General features: G+C 49.8%; 8 protein-coding genes across 8 annotated transcripts; 5 read left to right on the top strand and 3 right to left on the bottom strand.

Annotated features, from left to right (window-relative positions):
• Window positions 1–830: 830 nt before the first annotated feature.
• On the top strand, window positions 831–2,448 carry A1O5_04038 (uncharacterized protein; the record flags this gene model as incomplete). Its single annotated transcript, XM_007744647.1, has 4 exons — window positions 831–955; window positions 1,008–1,819; window positions 1,887–2,242; window positions 2,296–2,448. 4 exons carry the CDS (start codon window positions 831–833, stop codon window positions 2,446–2,448), a joined length of 1,446 nt encoding a protein of 481 aa, XP_007742837.1.
• A 1,072-nt stretch (window positions 2,449–3,520) lies between these two features.
• A1O5_04037 (3-oxoacyl-[acyl-carrier protein] reductase) lies at window positions 3,521–4,438 on the top strand (the record flags this gene model as incomplete). The annotated part of the gene is made up of 1 exon (XM_007744646.1): window positions 3,521–4,438. One exon carries the CDS (start codon window positions 3,521–3,523, stop codon window positions 4,436–4,438), a length of 918 nt encoding a protein of 305 aa, XP_007742836.1.
• Window positions 4,439–4,961: 523 nt separating this feature from the next.
• A1O5_04036 (uncharacterized protein) lies at window positions 4,962–6,049 on the top strand (the record flags this gene model as incomplete). Its single annotated transcript, XM_007744645.1, has 2 exons — window positions 4,962–5,811; window positions 5,874–6,049. 2 exons carry the CDS (start codon window positions 4,962–4,964, stop codon window positions 6,047–6,049), a joined length of 1,026 nt encoding a protein of 341 aa, XP_007742835.1.
• Window positions 6,050–6,932: 883 nt separating this feature from the next.
• On the bottom strand, window positions 6,933–9,064 carry A1O5_04035 (uncharacterized protein; the record flags this gene model as incomplete). The annotated part of the gene is made up of 4 exons (XM_007744644.1): window positions 6,933–7,773; window positions 7,836–8,186; window positions 8,245–8,368; window positions 8,440–9,064. The coding sequence occupies 4 exons, from the start codon at window positions 9,062–9,064 to the stop codon at window positions 6,933–6,935; spliced, it is 1,941 nt and encodes a 646-aa protein (XP_007742834.1).
• Window positions 9,065–12,738: 3,674 nt separating this feature from the next.
• A1O5_04034 (uncharacterized protein) lies at window positions 12,739–14,403 on the top strand (the record flags this gene model as incomplete). The annotated part of the gene is made up of 1 exon (XM_007744643.1): window positions 12,739–14,403. One exon carries the CDS (start codon window positions 12,739–12,741, stop codon window positions 14,401–14,403), a length of 1,665 nt encoding a protein of 554 aa, XP_007742833.1.
• A 937-nt stretch (window positions 14,404–15,340) lies between these two features.
• Window positions 15,341–16,533, top strand: A1O5_04033 (uncharacterized protein; the record flags this gene model as incomplete). Its single annotated transcript, XM_007744642.1, has 3 exons — window positions 15,341–15,379; window positions 15,460–15,709; window positions 15,776–16,533. 3 exons carry the CDS (start codon window positions 15,341–15,343, stop codon window positions 16,531–16,533), a joined length of 1,047 nt encoding a protein of 348 aa, XP_007742832.1.
• A 617-nt stretch (window positions 16,534–17,150) lies between these two features.
• Window positions 17,151–19,154, bottom strand: A1O5_04032 (uncharacterized protein; the record flags this gene model as incomplete). The annotated part of the gene is made up of 9 exons (XM_007744641.1): window positions 17,151–17,325; window positions 17,382–17,548; window positions 17,602–17,869; window positions 17,925–18,038; window positions 18,111–18,285; window positions 18,344–18,745; window positions 18,818–18,887; window positions 18,936–19,028; window positions 19,080–19,154. 9 exons carry the CDS (start codon window positions 19,152–19,154, stop codon window positions 17,151–17,153), a joined length of 1,539 nt encoding a protein of 512 aa, XP_007742831.1.
• Window positions 19,155–20,088: 934 nt separating this feature from the next.
• Window positions 20,089–20,559, bottom strand: A1O5_04031 (uncharacterized protein; the record flags this gene model as incomplete). Its single annotated transcript, XM_007744640.1, has 1 exon — window positions 20,089–20,559. The coding sequence occupies one exon, from the start codon at window positions 20,557–20,559 to the stop codon at window positions 20,089–20,091; it is 471 nt and encodes a 156-aa protein (XP_007742830.1).
• Between the last annotated feature and the right edge of the window lie 397 nt (window positions 20,560–20,956).

The following is a 20,956-nucleotide window of genomic DNA, read 5'->3' as shown; positions in this document are numbered from 1 at the left end:
TTGCAGCTTCGGTAGTCGGATGGCTATTCTTCGGACCAAAGTTTCCGCCCCCTGAACGGGCAATAATTTGGCTCTTGTTGTCGATTGGCATGCAGAGCGCTAGTATCTGGTGAGTTTTCGCCCTATACTCCGTACAGTCTGGAAGATTGATTCCGAATTGCCTGCATTTCGCCTCGCGCTGTTCTTTCGCACTCTGAGCGTCGACTAGTCGCACCGCTCGGACATAACGCTAACCCCACATTTTCGCGAAACGAGCTGAACTCCGGGGATCCAGGACGGAGCTGTTGGCCTGTTAATCAGGACTCAATGGCTTGCTGATGCGGAGTCGCTGTACTTTAGGAGGAGTCGATGTGCAGCGGGTATCCCAAACCGACGCCGGAGAAGTAGGTCCTCGAACTTGAAAACGATTGACATTGGTCTTTGCAGTTCCTGTAAGCCGAGTAAGTGATAGACACAGAAATTCCGCGGAAATAACGTTAGATCGAGAAACTCCAGGGAGGAGTAGACTTATGACAACACCCTCTGGGTTCAATTTGCGGAGAAGAGTATATGCGCTTTTGGGGGCGTATAGGTCCAATCTGAATGTTAGATCCCTTACAAACCCATGAAACCCGTTTTCGCAACATAAAGACAGCTTTCACCATCACACTCTGAGTTGTAACTCCTCGTATCAACAGCACTCTTCAGCAAATCTTTCTTTCAAAATGGGATACAAAGAGCAGAGACGAGTTCACACCAGCTCCAGAAACATCTTGGTACCTTTGACCACCACCGTCGGCCTGGGTTGAGACCCACTGACATGGCGAATGTAGCTTATCTTGACCGCAACCATGGCCAGTTTCAACTATGGCTACTCGAATAACGTCATCTCAGGTTCTTTGGCTCAGGTCTCGTTTATCGACAAGTTCTTGACGGTTCCCAATGCTACCTCCCTCATCGATGCCATCATCTCTGGGTAAGGGGCTTTTTTTGGTGTCTTGTGTTTCTGGAAACTTACTTGACTCTAGGTTTTTTGGAACTGCTCTGATTGGTTCAATGATCCAAGCTGATGTGTCCGACCGCTGGGGACGAAAAGTTGCAAATGCCGCCGCTGCTCTTTTACTCATTCTCGGAAATGCTGTGCAGGCCGGTTCTGTCCATATAGCAATGTTCCTTGTCGGCCGCTATATAGTAGGTTTCGGTGGAGGTATGCTTCTTGCGAATACCCCGGTATACCTGAGTGAAATATCCCCTGCGCACAGTCGAGGATTACTCGTTGGCCTTCAAGGTAACTTTGTTACTTTGGGCTATGTTATCTCCTCTTGCGCGGCATTAGGATTCCACTTTGTCGACAAGACATACCAATGGCGACTCAACTTTGTCATTGCTACGGTGGTGGCTCTGGCGCTTCTCATATCCTTGATCTCTCTACCTGAATCCCCCCGTTGGTTGGTCACCAAGGGACGTGTGGATGAAGCCGACACAATTCTTAATTCCATCCACAAAACACCAGACGACCCCAACGGAGAAATCGCCCGCGCCGAGTTGGTTCAAATCGTTGCTCAGGTCGAAATTGATCGAACCTTACCGACTCACTGGCTGCATATCTTCCAAACACCCTCGCTAAGAAAGCGAGCCATTTGTACACTTCTTGTCTGGAGCATGGCGCAAGCAACAAGCATCACGGTCCTTGCTAATCTTACTCCGAGACTTTTTGGTGCTTTGGGCTACGACACTGTTCTACAACTCGGACTTGGAGTCGTGTGGACCGTCGCCCTATCCTCAGGATGTTTGGTCAGTAACTGGCTCCTTGATAGGGTTGGCCGTGTCAAGCTTCTAAGTAAGTACTGCCCTTTTTTCCCCTAGAAATCCCTTTTGAAAAGAGATTTTTTAATCAGTATCCTTAGCCATTGGCGGATTTGGTATGGCTATTCTTCTCTCAATCGAAGCTGCACTTCAGGCAGAATACCTAGATGGCCATAACCTAGCAGGTACAAGAGCTGCGGTTGCCTTCTATTTCGTCATGGCTTTCTTTTTCACATCCACTTTGGAGTGTGCCTGCTATGTCTACGGATGCGAAATCTGGCCCACACATTTGCGCAGCAAAGGCGCTACGATCTCATATTTCGGATTTTATATCTTCTCCATCTGGACTACGGCACCTGCCGCTCAGGCATTCGCGACAATCGGCTGGAAGTATTACATGGTTTTCATTGCCGTTACCGTGGCCATGACGATTCCAATCATGCTGTATCTCCCAGAGGTAAGTGTCTTTGATCCTCGTTGAAAAATTGAATTTCTAATGACTCGGTAAAGACTGCTGGTATCTCTCTCGAAGAATTGGGTGCCAAGTTTGGCGATGCTGTTGCTCTTGATTTCGAACACGCCTTGGCCGAGGGACACAAAATGGTCGAGGACGCCGACGTTGGAGTAGAGCACGCTGAGACTACAGTTGAGAAAATCGCGTAAGATCGATCGCGAAATGTCTACTTCCGATGCTGCAGAAACTTTTCGGCATTTTTTGAAACTGAGGATAGAAAAGGGTATCATCATGGAAATGTCACATCCTTGAGCCACCACCTTATCAATATCTCGATATCATCCACATAGACATAGTGCGGATAATTTTAACCTCATAAACATGATTGCCTGGCTCTGCCTCTGTGGTTTTTGGTTGAGATAGGAGGCTTCCGGCAGAGAACATGCTAGTAAGTCTGTCCAAACTCGGACATGTCGCAATCCGGCTACTTCGGACAAACACAGAAATTATCCACATGAAGGTGTCGGATACAAAATAACTGCCACGAGTGGAAAATGACTCGGCAGTGATGTTAAATATGGAAGGGAGATGTCATAACGCATGCGCAGATTATAGCCTTATGCCGGTGTCGGTGTGACACGATATGTGACTATCACTCTCGTAAGCTGGTGCTATAACATTTATGCGGCACATGGATCTTGGAAACACTTGCCTTGGCCTTTAATCGATGTGATAGCATATGCAAATGCTCTGGATGAGTAATGTCGGCAAGGCAGGAGCAGAACAAAGCAGCAGTAGTTCGCCATCGTTTGCGGAAGTTTGGGAGAACGGCCCCAAGCGTCGGCCGGGAGGATAAATATGAAGAGTCTAACGGCCCCAGAAGCAAGTAGTAAAGCACTGACCCGAATTATAATGCATTGCATAAACTGTGACTTGCGAAGCCTCTCGCCAGGTTCACCCCTCCCTCGGCCAGAACTGGGCACTTCGAAAATCCATCCTCTATGCTACCGGACCACGGAGCAAAGTGGACTGAAGTCAACACCACACGCGGTTTTGTGACGGGCTTGAAAGTCACCGTGCTACACCCGGCAGTCCCGTCGCCAGGCGATCAATCTCCGGTGTCGTGACAGCTTGCTTGGGTAAAGCAATATAGACGTTGTCCAACTGTGCAAGATTTCTTCCCGTAAAAATCCACGCAAGCTCTTTCAAGCAGTGATCCTAGGTTCGACCACGCCCCTTCTAGCACCAATCCTCAGGCTTACACCTGAAATTTCCATGAAAATGTCGAATATTGCCCCCCAAAAGTACGGCTTGCACCTCCTTCGATCTGGCCATCGGGGCAGTCAAAGAACATCACCTAGGCTCGTTACAGCGAACGAGCAACGTCGACTTCGTTTCTTATCTTATGGCTCCTCACGGCTCGGTCGATTGGACTCTAAACGTATCATCATCACAGGTGGAGCCCAAGGCATTGGTGAATCTATTGTTCGCAAATTTGCCTCCGAAGGAGCCTCTATTACATCCATGGACCTGAACGACTCCGTCGGAGCTCGAGTAGCAGCCGAGGCCACGAAAGCCGGACCAGGAAAAGTCTCGTATCTCTCTGTTGATGTCTCTTCGAAAGAATCGGTTACAAAGGCCTTTGTGGAAGCCACTCAAAAGATGGGCGGTCTCGATGTCATGGTTAACGTTGCTGGGGTGCAGAAAAATGCCCTTGCTCATGACCCTCCACTCGACGTTCTCGAGCGCGTTACGAAAGTCAATATCTGGGGCACTATCTTTACCAACGCGACAGCTTTCACATTGATGAAAGAGAGTGGTAAAGGTGGCGCTATCATCAACTTTGGATCCGAAGCAGGCCTGACTGCAGAGCGAGATAACAGTGTGTACGGGATGTCCAAAGGCGCTGTCCACACATGGACTCGCAGTGTCGCGCGAGAGTGGGGGCTGTCTAATGTTCGAGTCAATGCCGTCTTGCCTTATGTGGCCACACCCATGTACTATAGATATCGCGACGCGCTCTCGCCGGAAGAGTTGAAGAATCACGAACAACTTTTGAAGGAGTTTCCCCTCGGAGGTAACCTGGGAGATCCAACCAGAGATCTGGCGCCTGTACTGGTATTCTTAGCTAGTGACGACTCGCATTGGATGACAGGTCAACTGTTCCCAGTCGACGGAGGCCATGTTGCAGTACGCTGAATGATCCGGGGAAGAAAAGCGGTGACATTTGAAAGGGTATTGGTACGCATGTTACCTTTTCCTGGTGCTTGCATCACACTCATAGTCGAGATATTTGTCATAACGCTCTCTGGAATTTGAGGGTCCCGCCCTCAGGATTATCCTCTCCGGTCGGGGATCCATTCCCGGGGTGCCTCATCAACTGCCCATCTCTCACCCGAATCCATCTCCGCTCTCCGTTTATCCTTCTTTCTGAACACCGTCTCCAGGGCCTACTCGGAGTTCGTTCATGATGGCCTACCGTGAAAAGTCACAAGACGTCAAGTCCATCGTCCGACCAAGATCAGCAGAGTCCCGGCATTCAAAAAGGGGGTTTCAAACATGTACACCTCACAAGTCTCCGCTCTGGCTAACTGTCCTTCTCTCACCACCTTCATCTTGTTTTGAAAAAGAAATATACGTCTCCCAACCTTTGCCTTTTCAATATTCCATATCAAGCTTCATAGTACGTCAAGCTTGAATTTACACATCCTCAACAAAAATCATGGCAAACTATTTCGACCTGCCTGAGTTTGACTCTCTGCCCCCGGTCAAAGGCATGCCACAAGGCTGCGCGTGGGGTCTCTTTGATCAAGACGGCAAAGTGGACCGCTTGGGTTGTCTGAATCTGCTAACCCCAAAAATCGTGCAGGAGGCGTACAAGGAGGCGCGCGACGGCGTCAGCATCTCTCTGAACTGGCCGATTGGGGCGTGTCAGAACCCCTTCTTTGGTCGCCAGGGATTAACCCATACAGTAATCTCCTATTATGATACTGCAGGGCTCCACGCTTTCGATGATATAGTTGAATTCAACACTCAGTGCTCCTCGCAGTGGGATTCGTTAGTCCATTTTGGCCATCAAGCTACGGGCGCCAACTACAATGGGGTAATCCCCAAGACTGAGGACCTCGTTCAACCATTGGGTTCAACTGATGTCGGAAAAGAGATTCCCACGTTGAACCACTGGCATGATCGTGGCGGGCTTGTTGGCAGGGGCGTTTTACTTGATTACCGAGCCTACGCCCAAGCCAGGGGTATCACCTACGACCTTTACGATGCGAGCGTAATAACCATCAAAGACCTCGAGGCCATTGCGGAATACCAGGGTACTAATTTCAAGCACGGCGATATCTTGATCGTCCGGTCTGGCTACACCGAAGACTTGACCGGCAAAAGCGCTGAAGAACAAAACAAAAAGCTCGGAACGGGCAGGGCCATCGGCGTTGAGGGAACGATTGAGGCCGCAAAATGGTTCTGGAACCACCATTTCTCCGCTGTAGCTGGAGATGCCGTCGCTTTTGAATCCATGCCGCCCAGGCGACCTGACGGCTCATTTGGTACGAATTCTGAGCTTGGTATGTATCTTTGCCATCGAAAAGGAAGCACAAGAGCTAACTTCAATTGCTTTTCTGCATAGTTCTGCATCAATACTTCCTGTCATACTTCGGCCTTAACATCGGCGAGCTCTGGGACCTGAAAGCCTTAGGAGAGCACTGTAAGAAAATTGGTCGGTACACATTCCTGCTCACAAGCGTCCCTCTCAACGTTTCCGGACTAGTTGGGAGCCCACCAAACGCATTGGCGCTCTTTTGAAGATTCGAATCAGATCGAGAGTGAGGGTACCTCATGTGAGGAAACCCGTGGCGACCAAAATATCGCCCTTGTTGAACCTCAGATTATGTTGACTTTCGCGGGGATCGTGCGTCCGCACTGGAAAGCCACGAAAGAAGTGATTGTTGGGGAATCAGCGCCAGAAATTCATCACCGATGAGCTGTGAGTCCAACAAGTTCTGACATTGTTTTTGGTAGAGCCGAATTCAAATGATATTCAATTCTCAAGTCGTCAAATTGGTCAGAGAAGGCCTGCCCGCCAGCTCACAAGCCATAGACACACTTGCATGTTTCGTCCGCACGAGACCAATCTTGCCATTGCATCCTGTATTTTAGCCCCAGCTTCCCGGTTCTTGAATAGCACTGACTCTCAGATGTAGAATTCCTCCTCGGTTCTCATACCCTCCTCCGCCTAACCACAGAATTCATACGGTCGTGGACATTATTCGGCACCTTCCAGCTCCGAATCTCATGCTCCTTGTTCAGGATAATTCAACAAAATCTCTACCGTTGTCTGTCAATGGCTCAGGATTGTCCATCTCCTCCGTTGGAGTCGTCTCTGGTCAGTCCATCTGTTGTCTATGCGTTTGCTCGCCATCTTGCAATAAAGCTGGGACTCGCCCAAGTTTTGGTTCTTTGCGTTTCCTAGTTGACGAGAAAGCGGAGGAACATGAAACATGATGAAGCACTAATTCGACTTCAACAGACGGGATCAGCTCCTTCGAGAAACTTGGGCAAGCCCTGACAGCTGTGCACAGATGCACACAGAAAGGGCCACGACCATGCGGTATTTGAGATACGTCATCTCCTCATGGAGCTCCGCCTCCACATTCGTTACTCAAGATACGTGCTTCGGCGTTCATACTTACAGTATTGTCTGAAATTGTGAATCTTGGTTTTCGAAATGCTCAAGGGTATAGCTATCTTCAGGGCCATCGCTGAGAGAGAAGGGAGGCACGTCCCATGAAGTCAGGGGGGCCCATGACATCTGAGCGGACTTGTCATTGCCTTTGACCTGCTGCGATGATGTCGGCGGGAGACAAATCGACATGGATCCTAATGCCTTTTGGTCTGTCACGCCGACGCGTCCTTCAAAGCTGGAGAGCATCTCCAGAGTATCGTTAGACTCTAGAGTGAAATTGAAATCTTCGGTGACTTTGGCTGGGGAGTCACTGTTCCCATACACCTCCTTCATCGGTGAAAAGAGAGGGTTTTTGAAGAACTCGTCTTCCAACCCGATTTCCTTGCCGCTAGTATCTCTCACAACCTCCCCTTGATCTAAGCCTGAGACTGGCTCGTAACCCCAGCCGGGCTCTTTGAGTAGATTGTCAAGAATATCTGAGATCATCTCTGCCGGCATATACGTCGGTGATATTGCTCGTGCGAGCTCTGCAAATGTATGAAGAGGCTTCAGAAGTCTCATTCGTTCCTGAGGGTCTTTGCTGACAGCCGTTGCCGAAATCAAGGCTGCAACGGCTGTGCCAATGTGCTGAAGTTGAGCTTGAGGTGATCGGGTAGGATCGAAGCGCTGAACTTGTCGAGACAAGATGTGAACCATCTTGAAGGTATGTCGAATACAGACAGCCCGAGAAACGGGGGAAATGGTGTTCATGATTATGTCACTATCACTCTCTGAATCAAATTCAGTTTGCTCGTACAATGCAAGTGGACGATGAAGTAGCACCAGAGACGCATGGTATTGCGAACTAGAAAGCAGTTAGCTGTATACCCAGATGTGAAACGTTAGGATAAATTGGAGGAATCTTACTGCAAGTGGAAGTAGGACAGCGGTGCTGTCTCGATATTCTCTGGCGTCCAGGTTAGGGACCTGGGGAGCCGGCTATACCATTTCTTCAGATCTGCATCAAGGGAGCTGATGACAACGAAGGCATTATGGTTCAAGGAGCTCTGTCTGGAGTAGAGGTATTCGACAACCTTGGCGGTGATATCCAGTAGATCAAGTAGCGCATCGAAGCATTGGATGTCAATATTTTTCTCGAAGTCTTGGTCCGCTTGAGGTTGCTCGTCTTGGAATTCCTGGGGTCGATCTAGGTAAGTATGGTGCCTGAAGTCGGAGCTCTTTATGGTGGTCAAGCGTCCGAGATAGATAGCCCAGAGTCTGGTTCATTCACGTAAGTGCTGTGATGCAGGGTCCTCGAGTTATCAAGAGAACTCACTTGTCGAACGCGGTACAAGCCCTCAGTACGAATTCCCGAAACTTTCGCTCTCTTTCGGGTAGATTCAATCTGCTGCAGTCAAGATTGAGTCCTAGGTCAAAGGCGTATCTGAACGCCACTCCTACTGTGCGTTAGCTTCTGTTGGAAGTATTTCATTGCAGGTACACGAGTGACAAGGAAACATCATCATCATACCTGCATACATCCAACCCACTGCGTCTCTACCGCAACCACTTTCGAGCTGACCCAGGATCAAAAGAGCCTGCACACTGGGGATGCCCCCAGGCTTCTCGAATTCAAATTCGACCAAGTATTTCGCTTCTCTGTGTAGGGTACTTTCTTTGTTTTGCAGGGTGAGCTTTTGGATATCAGCTCTCTTCGTGTCAGCGTATCTGTAACCCATGGCCAAGATGCATATGTGTAAAAATCCACTGTACGTCAAACCACACCCGCTTTTTCGGTCCTCTTCAAAGACCTTTCTGTCGACCACTTGCATAACGGGATCGTAATACGACCAGAAGGACTCCAAGAGGTGGTCGTGAGTCTCAGGATTTAATTCTCGCAGTAGTCTCTCCGCCCTCCTGTCCTGTTCGCGAGAATTTCCCGCCGCAATGCTTGGGCTCAGTTCGGAGAACTGGTGGAAAGCGATCATCGGACAAGAGGGCCGCAGTCTTCCACTTGATCGATCATACAGAACAGGATCACTGGGCGAGATGAGGCGGTCGATCAAGGCTTTGCTGGGTCCCTCCGACATGAGCTGTACCAGGGGTGAATTTGGCAGCTTGCTTTCACGGCGACCCGGGCTAAAGGTCACACTCATCTGAGTGAGTGAACATGGCTGGTCCGACTCCGATGCTAGATTGGGATTTTCGTTGTCGCTGTGGCCCAAATTTGGCGGCAAGCTTTTAATTGATTCCGTGGTGTTGAGGGGGCTCGCATCGTTCAGTGCACGAAGGGATCGATCAGCTGAAAGGGCTGACACCGATTGACGGCGGAGTAGTGCTTCTAACATTTGGAGACGCGATCTCAGAGAGTCTACTTCGGCTCTTGAAGTCGGCCTGTGCAAAGTCAGACCCGGTGCACAGCAGGCCATGCAGAATGAACAGGAGACGGCTCACCTCCTTCGCCGATCTGGCCGAGTCACACACTCCAAGTTGCTACGCCGGCACTGATCACATTGGGTATCTCCTGGACTCTTCGTACACTGAGATTCAAGTCAGCAGTCCGGGACACTGGATAGAACGGCAAGGAAGACCAACCTTGACGCGACGATTCTGACACGCGGTGCAGGCGACCGACGCTCTGTTGCGCGATGTCGCCAGCTTTGGCGATGTCGCCGGCTTTGGTGACTTCATAGTCATACAGTATGAATACAAGAATGATAGAGAGTTGATGAGAGCCTGAGGGTTTTTGCACAGCTCCAGTGAGCAGTTCGGGATTCCTCTTACGTCCTTCTTGTCGTGTCTCTACCACCGTCGGGTAGAAGGAGCAGAGGCAAAAGCCGGGGAGATCGAGCAGATGCAGGGAGAGACAAATGGGGGGTAGGGATGTAGACGGGCTCTCGGCTGGCGGAGTACTGCATTACAAGTACATACATGAGCCCCAGGCTTCTTGGCTGTGACTGGGCGGCAGCGCCAAGGGATGTAATGACAGTAAGGCGCGATCTTCGGCTGAAGGCCTTCGGAACGCGCTATTAGTAACTAAACCCTCATGTTAGATTACCTAGTACAGAGTATATATCCTCCATGGAGTCACATGGCCGTGTTCTAGCGCGGGGGACGAAGTTTGAGTATGGTCAATCAACCAGTGTCTGCATGCCACACGGATGCTAAGCCAGCACGACGCTTTCGACATACTGTACCAGTTATTATGGATTACGGGGAATGGCGGATCTTTGAAGCTCCGAGATCTCATCCGGAGGCGTTCCCAGTAATACCGGATGGTATGCATTTGTGCCTGCGAACACCCTGCTCTTCACTACGTACGATTAGATTGCTTCCCATATCACTCAGCAATTCTCCGCAATTGATTTTGGACAGAACGGAGGTAAGCATGGCTCGGCGTCATTTTAGCAGCCTCAGAATGGTGCGGGGGGAAGCACCCTTTTCACTGACCATCAGGAAGGCGTCTGTGAGCAGGCTGTGTAGAGAAAAGCGGGACCTCCACACTCTCAGAGTGCCATCAGGTGGTAAATGGTGGGCTAGTGGGGATTCGTCCCAACACCCCCGTCCTTTTCTGGAGGCGGGGAAGCCATATGGCGTAGAGTACTGGGTCATGTCATGGATGGGCAGAGCAGGCTAGCACAGAGCTTCTCACCCCGGAAGTTATCGTGCCCCCACTTCGATCAGCAGTTGTTTCAACTTTTGCAAGCCTCTTCATCGACAGCCCAATCGCCATTCGTGCTGAGTGACAGCGAGGGTATTTGATGGCCTTGGAAGTCTGCAGGTTGGAAATACGAGCCACTGTCTGGCTAGGTCTGCTGCATGCCGCAAGCATCGTCAACTCCGGTCGACTTGTTCTTACCCTGGCTCCCCCCAGCTAGCGGGCGTACGAGGACAGCTTGGACGGTCTTGACTTTCCTCCATCTCGTTTTCAAACCCTGGAAGCCAACCTTAAAGAACTCGCGAGACACCTCACCCCACGGGTGTCGCGTTTGGACTCGGAAGCTGCCCTGGCGTCAGGCCCAGGTGGTTCTGAGGATGCCGCCTCAGGATTTGCAGATATTTAGAACTTGGTCCACTATAGACGGATTGGGACTGCGTCCAATTCTCAGCGGGATGAACGGCCAACAACGTCCCCGAATCCCTGAAGTCTCACATATGCAATCAACTCGTGAAACATTTCCTTTCGTCTTTTTTTTTTTCACGCGACAAAGAGCTGGACGGCATGTGGTGTGGTGCGAGGTGGCAGTCATCGATCTCCGGATATGCTGTAAACTCCACATAGACAGCCAAGCCCAACCACCTTTGGACTAGCAAGGTCATTCAGTCGTTCCTGAGTGGGACACTGACTCAATTCAGAACTCCGGAAATCTCGAGAAATCCGACCTGCTTGTGATGGGGCTGTGCTGGTTGCAACCCGCAACGCTCATGCCTCGAGATGGACCGGAGTTTGAGCCAGCGGCGGACCATGGGCGGCAATCAAACTAAGTGTATTTGTTACAGAGGTATGGATGAGCTGCACCCTCTTTCGCGCCCGTGGCCATCGAAAATGCCACCCCGCCCAAGCAGGATGAAGCCCTGCGACCTCGATTCAGGTCGGCCTGGCTCTTGATCTCCTGCCTGTGCACCTGCCATGCGCACCGGTCATGGTATCAAAAGCTTCTGAAACCTGTTGAAGTCGCACAAGCATCCACTAGCGGCTAGATGTTGATTAGATTTGTGCATGTAAAAAGGGCGTTTTTCAAAGTCCGTAGAATGCAAAGCTGTTTCAAGAAGAAAAGAGCAAGTGGAAAATATATCGTGTGAAACAAAATCCTCTCCAGAAATTCTCCGTGGTGTGAGTATTATTGTGCGATTCGTTCTCCCTGCCTTCTTCTTGACATCAATGTGCCCTTCGGTTACAACATGCCTTATTGCGTCTTAGCCAATCTGCCTACCTTTAAAACGCAAACGACCACAATTCCTTTTGAGGACGAGCAAGAATAGCAGTGGACTTCATCAGATCCTGCAGCTCAGGAACGAGTAGAGGTTTGAATATACCTCGACACCAATGACCTTGAATTCGTATCCTGTCAAATGATCCCAAATTCGACTTCCAGGTCACGGCGAAAATAGTCAAATTCAAAGGTTGACAGTCCATCATATTAGTGGAAAGGAATTGCAACCCCATGTATTCGACTTCACGGCCTAGCAGCACTTCCTTCAACGAGTCTGGTATCATTCCTATCATCAGCTCTGAGTTAAGCTCCAGAGAAACTCAGAAAGCATCATTGAAGATGAACTGTTACGATAGACAGAGGTAAACCCCCCCCCTCAAGTCTCCTGTGAGTCCCGCTGGCGGCTCCGAGTGCCTTCATCTCCCGCGACTAAGGGTACAGGCAAGAGACAGAAAATGCTCGAGCCACAAATTACGCTTTGGGGTTGCAAATTGCAGAACACATCCAGTCTGTTTAGATGTCACCGTTTGGTAGGGTGCCCTTTCCATAGGCAGATCAGCTCGACGGAACAAATGCCCGATGCGGTGAAGTTTAGCCGCACATCCCCGAAGTAGGCGACCGTGATTTGAACGGCAGATACAGACGCAAAGCCTTCGGGGACATCGAGTTCCGAGTTGGTTGAATGAGCACGAATGGTGAAGGAAGATGTTAACCAGCTAATGTCTACAATGACATGAAACCCGCAATCTCACGAATGTCGTTATTTGTATGGGAGGCGGATTTTAGCAGGATAAAACAATTCTGATCGCATTCGCGCGTCTACGTTCTTAAGACTCTTCTTCTTTCTCACACTACTTAGATCCGTGCATACTAGGCTTCCCAATTACAATTTCATAATGTCGTCTGCAGTGACCAACCAAGTTACCCACGCGAACGGCGAAAGCAAAGAACTTGAAGTCCTTGTCGTGGGTATGGGCTTCGGTGGCATCTATTTACTGTACAACTTGCGCAATCTAGGCTACAACGTCAAAGCAGTGGAAGCCGGAGGGGGTCTTGGTGGCATTTGGTGGTGGAATTCATATCCTGGAGCAAGAGTCGACACATCTTTGCCGTTTTACGAATTTTCAGATGAGGCCCTCTGGAGAGACTGGAACTGGAAGGAGCGCTTTCCAGGCCAGGAAGAACTTCAAGAGTACTTCGCACACGTTGACAAAGTCTGGGATCTCAGCAAAGACGTCACGTACAACACCAGGGTCGTTAGCGCCAAGTATGATGAAGAGAAGAACAAGTGGACTTCTTATACTGACAAGGGCGACAAGATCGTCTCTCAATATCTGCTTCTCGCCACTGGGTTTGCAGCCAAGGAGTATATACCCAACATCAAAGGGCTGGATACTTTCAAGGGCCCAGCTTTCCACACCGCAAAGATGCCCAAAGGCAAAGACACTCTTGACTTTCACGGAAAACGAATCGCTGTCATTGGCACAGGGGCTAGCGGCGTCCAGGTTATTCAGGAACTGGGTCCGATTGCGCAACATCTAACCGTTTTCCAACGAACCCCCAACTATGCGCTGCCGATGCGACAAAAGAAACTGACCCCAGACGGCGAGCAAGCCAGAGGGAAACGAGACTATAAATATCTCTTTGAGCTTCGAAAACGAACATCAGCAGGATGGGACTACAACCCCAAGCCGCAGAAAGCCTTTGATGTGCCAGAAGAGGAGCGCCTAGCTCTCTGGGAAGAACTTTGGGAGAAAGGCGGCTTCAACCCATGGCTTGGCAACTACCATGACCTCATGCTAAACCGAGATGTCAGTGAGGCGATGTATGCCTTCTGGAGGGACAAGGTCCGACAGAGAATCACCAGACCGGAACTGTATGAAGACCTTGCGCCAGATAACCCCCCACAGCCGTTTGCAACAAAACGACCTTCTCTCGAGCAAAACTTCTACGAGGTTGTCCAGCAGCCTAATGTTGAAATCGTCAACGTCACGAAAAAGCCCATCGTGGAGGTCACCCGGACTGGAATAGTAACCGCCGAAGGCTCCAATAGCACCAGAGAACATCCTCTCGACATTATTATCCTGGCTACCGGCTTCGACGCCGGCCCAGGAACTTTGACGCAGATTGACATCAAGGGCATTTCGGGTCAATCTTTGAAAGATAAATGGAGCAAAGGCACACGCACACACCTCGGTATTGCCACCGCTGGCTTCCCCAACCTCTTATTCTTGTATGGCCCGCAGAGTCCCGGTGCCTTTGCTATTGGCCCTGCTCACGCAGAAGTCCAGGGTGACTGGATCATCAACACTTTGCAGGATCTGAAGAAAGGTGGTTATAGCCGGATCGAGGCCCTGGCTGATGCGGAAGACCGTTGGGCCAAGATTACCAATGACTTGCTGAATATGACGCTGATTCCGCAGTCTAATTCGTGGTACATTGGTGCCAATGTACCCGGTAAAGTCCGAGAAGCCGTGAACTATCTCGGGGGTCTCCCAGCTTATACGAAGGCAATGTACGATAGCTCCGACAATGGCTACGAGGGATTCGTCCTCAGCTGATGGATGAGCCAAATGGAGAAGTGGCAGTCTTGTGGCTTGCAAGCCTGCAGATACAATCATCGTTGGAACATATTTCCTGTCGTTGTACGTTGATCATAGAGCCATATGTCTTTCAACCAATCATGCTTCAAGTCCGATGGGTGTCTGATTTAATCGGAGGTCGTGTCCATCACGTCTTTAAGGTATTATTTTCAAACCCGGTTTCTAGATTCAGTTCGAACTGGTGGGAAGAAAGATTTCGAGGGCCTATTGCTGGCGAGGCACAATTCCATTATATTTGGCCCATTTTGCACACCGGAAGAAGAACCTGGGCCCTACGAGTATCTCTGAATTTTTGCATCCAAGACTGTACTCATCAATATCAGAAGCGGGAAGCATGGAGAGTGATAAGTCGTAAATGCAGCTCATCTACAAGTTGCATCGATCTTGTTGAACTGTAACCTTTGAAATGGACATCGAACTGTCGAAATCACGGAATTTCACTTCTTGATCACGGCTGCCGTATTTCTATTCGTGACCAAATGAAACTCTTGACAGAACACCTTCCTGCCTTCGTCACAAGATTTTGAGCAGAAATGAGCATTCGGAATCTTCCTATCTCAGGCATCTCCAGGACGGGAGACTCATTCCGTTTCGCCAAATCACGGCGATCCCGTCATCTCGGACCGCACTACCGAAAGACAGGTGCGTGATCTGCAAACGAACGCCCGCGTTTTCTCGTTATGCCGATTCATGGCACACATTGCGGAAACCCTCAGCCCGCTTTTCCTCCATTGAACATTTGCAGACTTTGCAACATTAGGAAAAATGTTCCACCTTCCTGGCTACTTCCTCGCAAGGCCTTGGGAGCGTGGTCCGATATCTATTTCACAAGCCCGTCCTGCATAGTCTGACCTCGTGGACTGATGCAAATTCTGATCCAATTGCCGAAGCAGCTATGGCACCGCGAATGATGAAAGCAGCAAGGCTCTACCCGGTAAGAAGATCGCCATAGTGTGGCGTCCTGGTCCCCCACTGACCTAGACGCCTCAAAAACTAACTGGCATTGTGCAATAGGCCACAAAGGAAGTGAAAATAGACCGAATTCCAGTCCCCAATATTGTTGCGAATGAAGTGCTTGTTCGCATCGCATCGGCGTCACTATGTCACTCGGAGATTATGCTCATGAACGGCGAGTTCCCAGGGTCTTCAGATCCAATTGTACTAGGTCATGAGGGCGTCGGGACTGTCGAGAAAGTGGGAGCAGATGTCAATGGATTCAAAGAGGGCGATCGTATTGGTTTTCTCCCTACCAAGGACTGTTGCTGTAAGTGAAGCCACCCCCGTCATCCAATGTGGTGGATATTCGAAAGCTCAGATCAAAATTTGTCAGTCGAATGTGAAGGATGTCAGGTCCACAACGTAAGCTGCATATACGGCAAGGCCAAGTTGCACGGCTTCCTCACGGACGGCTTCTTTGCCGAATATGCGGCAATCGACTATCGCAACTGCATCATCCTCCCTGAGTCCATGAGTCTGAAGACATCTTCACCCATTTTCTGTGCGGGAGTTACTGCACACAACGGCGTGGCCTCGTGCGAATGCAAGCCGGGAGACTGGATGGCTATAGTCGGCTGTGGCGGCCTGGGCCAGCTGGGAATTCAATACGCCAAAGCCATGGGTTTAAATGTCATCGGGATCGACGTCAACGACAGCATCCTTGAGGTTGCCAAAGAGTTGGGGGCCGATGTGACATTCAACGCTATGGAGGACAAGAACTATGTGGAGGAGCTAAAAAAGGTGACCAACGGTGGCTGCCATGCGGCAGTTGTATTCAGCGCTGCATCTGCGGCATATGAGGGCACCCCACCGATCCTGCGCGTCAATGGACTGATGATGATCGTTGGATTGCCTCCAAAACCTATCCAGGTCAGTACGCATGCTCTCATGCTGGGCCAGTATCGCATCAAGGCCGAAACGACGGGGCCGCCCTTCAAACTTCCAAAGGCCATTGACTTCACGGCTAAGTATAACATCAAAACGAGAGTGGAGTTTTACGACTTGGAGGACATCAATACCATGATCGATAATATGAAGGCTGGAAAGGTGTCGAAGAGAATGGCCGTGATACTCGACCCGGATGCGAAATAACATGCGTAGCTAAAGTTTTGAGAATATTCATTGATCCTTTAGGCTTACACAAGTTTACATGAATATCAGTCGAGTCTCACTTCTGGCTTGAGATTCGTGAAACCAATAATCATAGTCCAGGTGAACATTAGTATTCTTACGCCTATCAACTGAACTGGGAGAATACGGGTGCGAAATATAAAAGCCGTAACAGCAAGCACATAGATCATTTGCTGCTGCTGCAGTAAGTGATGGTCTGAAGGTTATAGACCCAGTCATCGGCCCGTGCCTTTTCCCGATTTTTATCGTGTCTCAGTGGTCATGGGCTTATGCCAGATCACCAAATACATGTAAGGAACAGCACGCTGTTGGCAAACCATTTCGCACAATATGAACGACTTTCTCTGTTTGTATCCATCAGCCTAATCACAACTTGCTTCAGCGCTCATCCAGTCTCATGAAGCATTCTCCGTTTATCCGCAGCCAATTCTCACTCTCGACTATCCTGCAGCGCATGGGGATTGAACTGCATTCTCGCCTTCTTTCGAATATGCAGGTGCTCCAAGAGTGAACTGCCGACGCTGAAATTGCAGGATATAGCAGTCACATGTCCTCAGATGCCTTAACGCACCAATGAATCATCTTTTGACAGGTGTGGCTTTAACATAGAGCCCCGGTTTATGCCACACAATCCATGCCAAGGGGTGGCCCGCCCTCTGCACTGGAGTCCACTCGGGTTTACCCTCTGCGTACGCCAGGTCGAAGTTCCAGAGGAGCCTGCCTAAGCAGAGGCGCATCTCAAGGTAGGCAAGACTGTTTCAAGTCAGTCAGGACTGCAACCGCTGCATCAAGGAGAAGTTGGGACTTACTTCTTTCCCAGGCATCCTCTGGGTCCAAGTGAGAAAGGCTGACTTGCTTGGAGTACAGAGTGGCCTCCCTCGTCTGTGCCTAGCCATCGTTCTGGAATGAAAGTTTCTGGATCGTGGAAATTCGCTGGATCGTGAGTTACGCTCCAAGATTGAACCGAAACAGTTACCTGCGGAAAATTGTTAGACCCATAACGGGAGACAGGAAAATATAGTAGCCTACCCCCTCAGGAAGACGATGTCCACAAACACTAGCCCCTCCTCTCGGCACGCATCGCAAATTACCACCCGGTACAGGAGGGAAGATTCTCAAGCCTTCGTCGATACACGCGGTAAGATAATTCATTTTTTGGAGACGGTCATGCGTGAGTTCTTCAGCTTTCTCAACGGCTCGGATTTCCTTTACGAGGTTTTCATATGCTCGAGGGGATTTCAGAAGCCAATGGGTCAAGCCAACAAGGAGGCTTGCCGTTGTTTCACTGCCGGCCGAGCTGCTCGAGGTCAGTCTCATACTTTTTGAAGCAGCTCTGGGGCCGGGCCACTCACATAAACAATGCCGCATTGGCAATCAACTCCTCTCGAGTCATGTTACCCGCATCCTTTTCTCGAATGATGTACCAAAAGAAGTCCTTTTTCTCGGATTCGGGGATGTCGAGTCGTCTGGGTGCGATCCAGTCAGCTAGGAGCTCGTGGATTTAACAGGTCTAAATTCTGTAGGGAAGGCGAACTTACTTGCCAACCTTGTCACGGCTGAGTGAAAGATGGTCCTTCATACCAGAAGGCACCAGCCAGGTCTTCATCAATTTCTGCAAGACAGTGTGAGGCCCCGCAAATCGGCGGGTACATTGCTCTACTGCAGCGGCCACCATATGGTCGCCCATGTTAGAAACCCAATAGTTATATGCCCCTTAATGATCAATCAGTATGTGCTTTGACACAACCCTTTGAGAGCGCGGAGGACTCACCGGTGGCCATGCATCCGAATGTTTCTCCAAAAGCCAGCTCACCGATGACGTCGAACGTCAGGTAGTTGTACCATTGATTCATGTCCACGACTTGGCCATCATCGACGAGCTCATGGATTTTCGAAATGAAAAGGTCTACGAATTCTGCAATCAAAATTTCCTGGCCGCTAACAGCTTTCGCGGAAAAGGCGTGTGACAAGGTTCGTCTTTGCCGAGCATGATTTGGGTCGTCTGCCACAAGCATGTCGGTCGAGAGAACACCAGTATCCTCCACGGGGTCGAAGCGGCTGTCGATAGGGTCCCTGGGGAAATTTGGCTGTCCGGGATGGCTAGAGTAGATGTCTTTCCAAGCACTCGGGTCTGTAAAGGACAACTCATTTGGTGCAATTCGTACAATAGGTCCTATAGAAGTTAGAACCGGACACACAAGAGCCAGCACATATTGTTGTCGAGTGCAGCGGAGAGGAGTCCTACCATGCTTGTCGTGCCATTTCTTCACATTATAGACATGACGGCCTCTTAAAACGCCTAGGGTGATGGGAAACTGCACGTGTTAGTGAGCCTATACTAAGAACGCGCTTGAGGAACCTACTTCAGAAATCGCATTGAATTTGGGTCCCGGAAACTTTGCAAGTGGATGAAAGTAGAGTCGGTAGATTGATTTTACCGCATACCACGAGGTTATCTATTGCCGTCAGTATCATTCTGGGAAGGTATACTCATGGTATAAGCCTACCGCGAGGGCAGCGATAATTGCAAGAACGGCTGGGCTGGCGTGAGCCAGCTGAGACAGACCATGCACAATCGACATGTTGATGAATCTTCTGTTCCTGAGTCGAGGTCACGATGCGAGAGTAAGGTGCCAGATGATTGAGTCACGCATATAAGAGCCCAGCTCAAATACGCCCGAGCACAATGCTTCGTTTCACCAGCCCACCACCAGCCCCTTTTCCGTTTTCGCCAACAATGACCCAGGGCATGACTACATTTCGGGTCTGCACAACCGTCCGGGGATGCAAAACCGGAAACTTTTGAAAGGCTCCTGAAGTTTGTCCCAATTTTCGTGGGGTTTGATCATCCTGTTTCCCCGCCTACCAGGGTGCCGGAAATGGCGGAGAACTACGGAGTATTATGCGGACGAAAGGCAAACCCCCCAAACATTATTACGCAAATCAGCGACTATTGTGTCGACTAGTATTGGTAATATTGGATACCTCTCCCTGTCAATGCGGAGAGTGGTTACTATAACGTTTAAAGGAAAGATCGCTAATCTTTTGGCTGAAGCTACGACAATTGCCGGCTGAGTTGGTATGATCCAAGTATTTGCCGTAATTTTCATGCTTCTGGTATTCTTCCAGCTGTAATTATGCTGCCAAGTTGAGAAATTCAGGACAGTTCGACCATTTGTTCATCTTTGCATCGGTGAGAAGGGATCAGGCCTCCTTACAGGGCGTTCCACCCGGGTAAAGCTTGGGATTCGGCCATGAAGACTAGGTAGTTGATATCTAAATCCAGTGGTGTGATGCCATTCATGCTCCATATGATCGACACAGTGATATCTAGGCTATTTGACTTGACCTTGCAAGCTATGCCTCATCTATCAGACCGATTTGCTATTTACATCCTCTCGTGCTAGTTGTTTTTTTGTAGGAGTGCATTGTTCCGTCGATATGATTGCCTCAGGAATCTTCCATCTCTCTAGCTTTGGGCCACTTTTTGTATGGAGCAGCGACCAGATTTTTGCACTAGACTTGGAAGACGCCTTTCGTGTCTTTCCCAGAAGACCAGGTCTTCTTCAGGTTCATCGTCTTAATTTTCCAGCCGTCATGACGCTTTACAAAGGTGAATTTGTACGGGCCTCCAAAAGCATAGTGTTGCTCAAGCTCGGAGACACTTGGTGTCGCACAGAACCAGACTCTGGCCGATGCACTAGCAGTGTCAGGACCCTCGAGGGTAATTTCCATGTTCGTCATGATATGAAGCAGGCCTTCATAAACACTCTCCTTTGCACAAGCTGCTGAGATTGCCTTTCGGCCAGTGACGTTCCCCCATGACTCGAAACCCATGGTTCCGTCTTCCACATAGAGCTCTGCATAGCCATCGAAATCGTACTGATCAGGTTTGATACAATATTGGTTGAGAACTGATCGGATTGCTTCTTTATCTTCGAGCGCTTGGAGTCTGGCTAGGATCGCTTGATCTGAGGAGGACGACATGGTGGCTACCCCGGAGGAACAAATTAGATTCTGCCTTCAACTATTCGATTGTATATGGCTTGAAATAATATCTGCAACCTGTGTGGCTAGGTCTTATACTGAGTTCCTCGGTAATCGATCGGCAGTTTATCTCCGCGGCCGACGCTGTCGCCTTTTTGCCTCCGGCCACTTGATTTGCGACTCTAAAACTGCGAATGAGTCGTAGGCCGAACTAGCCAGGCGGCCAGACGAGACTTTCGAGACAAAAAGATTATCACAACCTAGCCTATCATACATACGGCGAGGCTCAACGAGAAAGAAAGGTTATGCGAACACAGAAGGCGAGATTAGTAGGATCAATGGGAGCACGACTAAACCATACGAATCTCCTTCACCTATACAGTTATGAGCACTCTCC

Source organism: Cladophialophora psammophila, assembly GCF_000585535.1.
Source record: "Cladophialophora psammophila CBS 110553 chromosome Unknown aczJe-supercont1.5, whole genome shotgun sequence".
NCBI lineage: Eukaryota > Fungi > Ascomycota > Eurotiomycetes > Chaetothyriales > Herpotrichiellaceae > Cladophialophora > Cladophialophora psammophila.
This window is presented reverse-complemented; position numbering and strand designations above follow the sequence as displayed.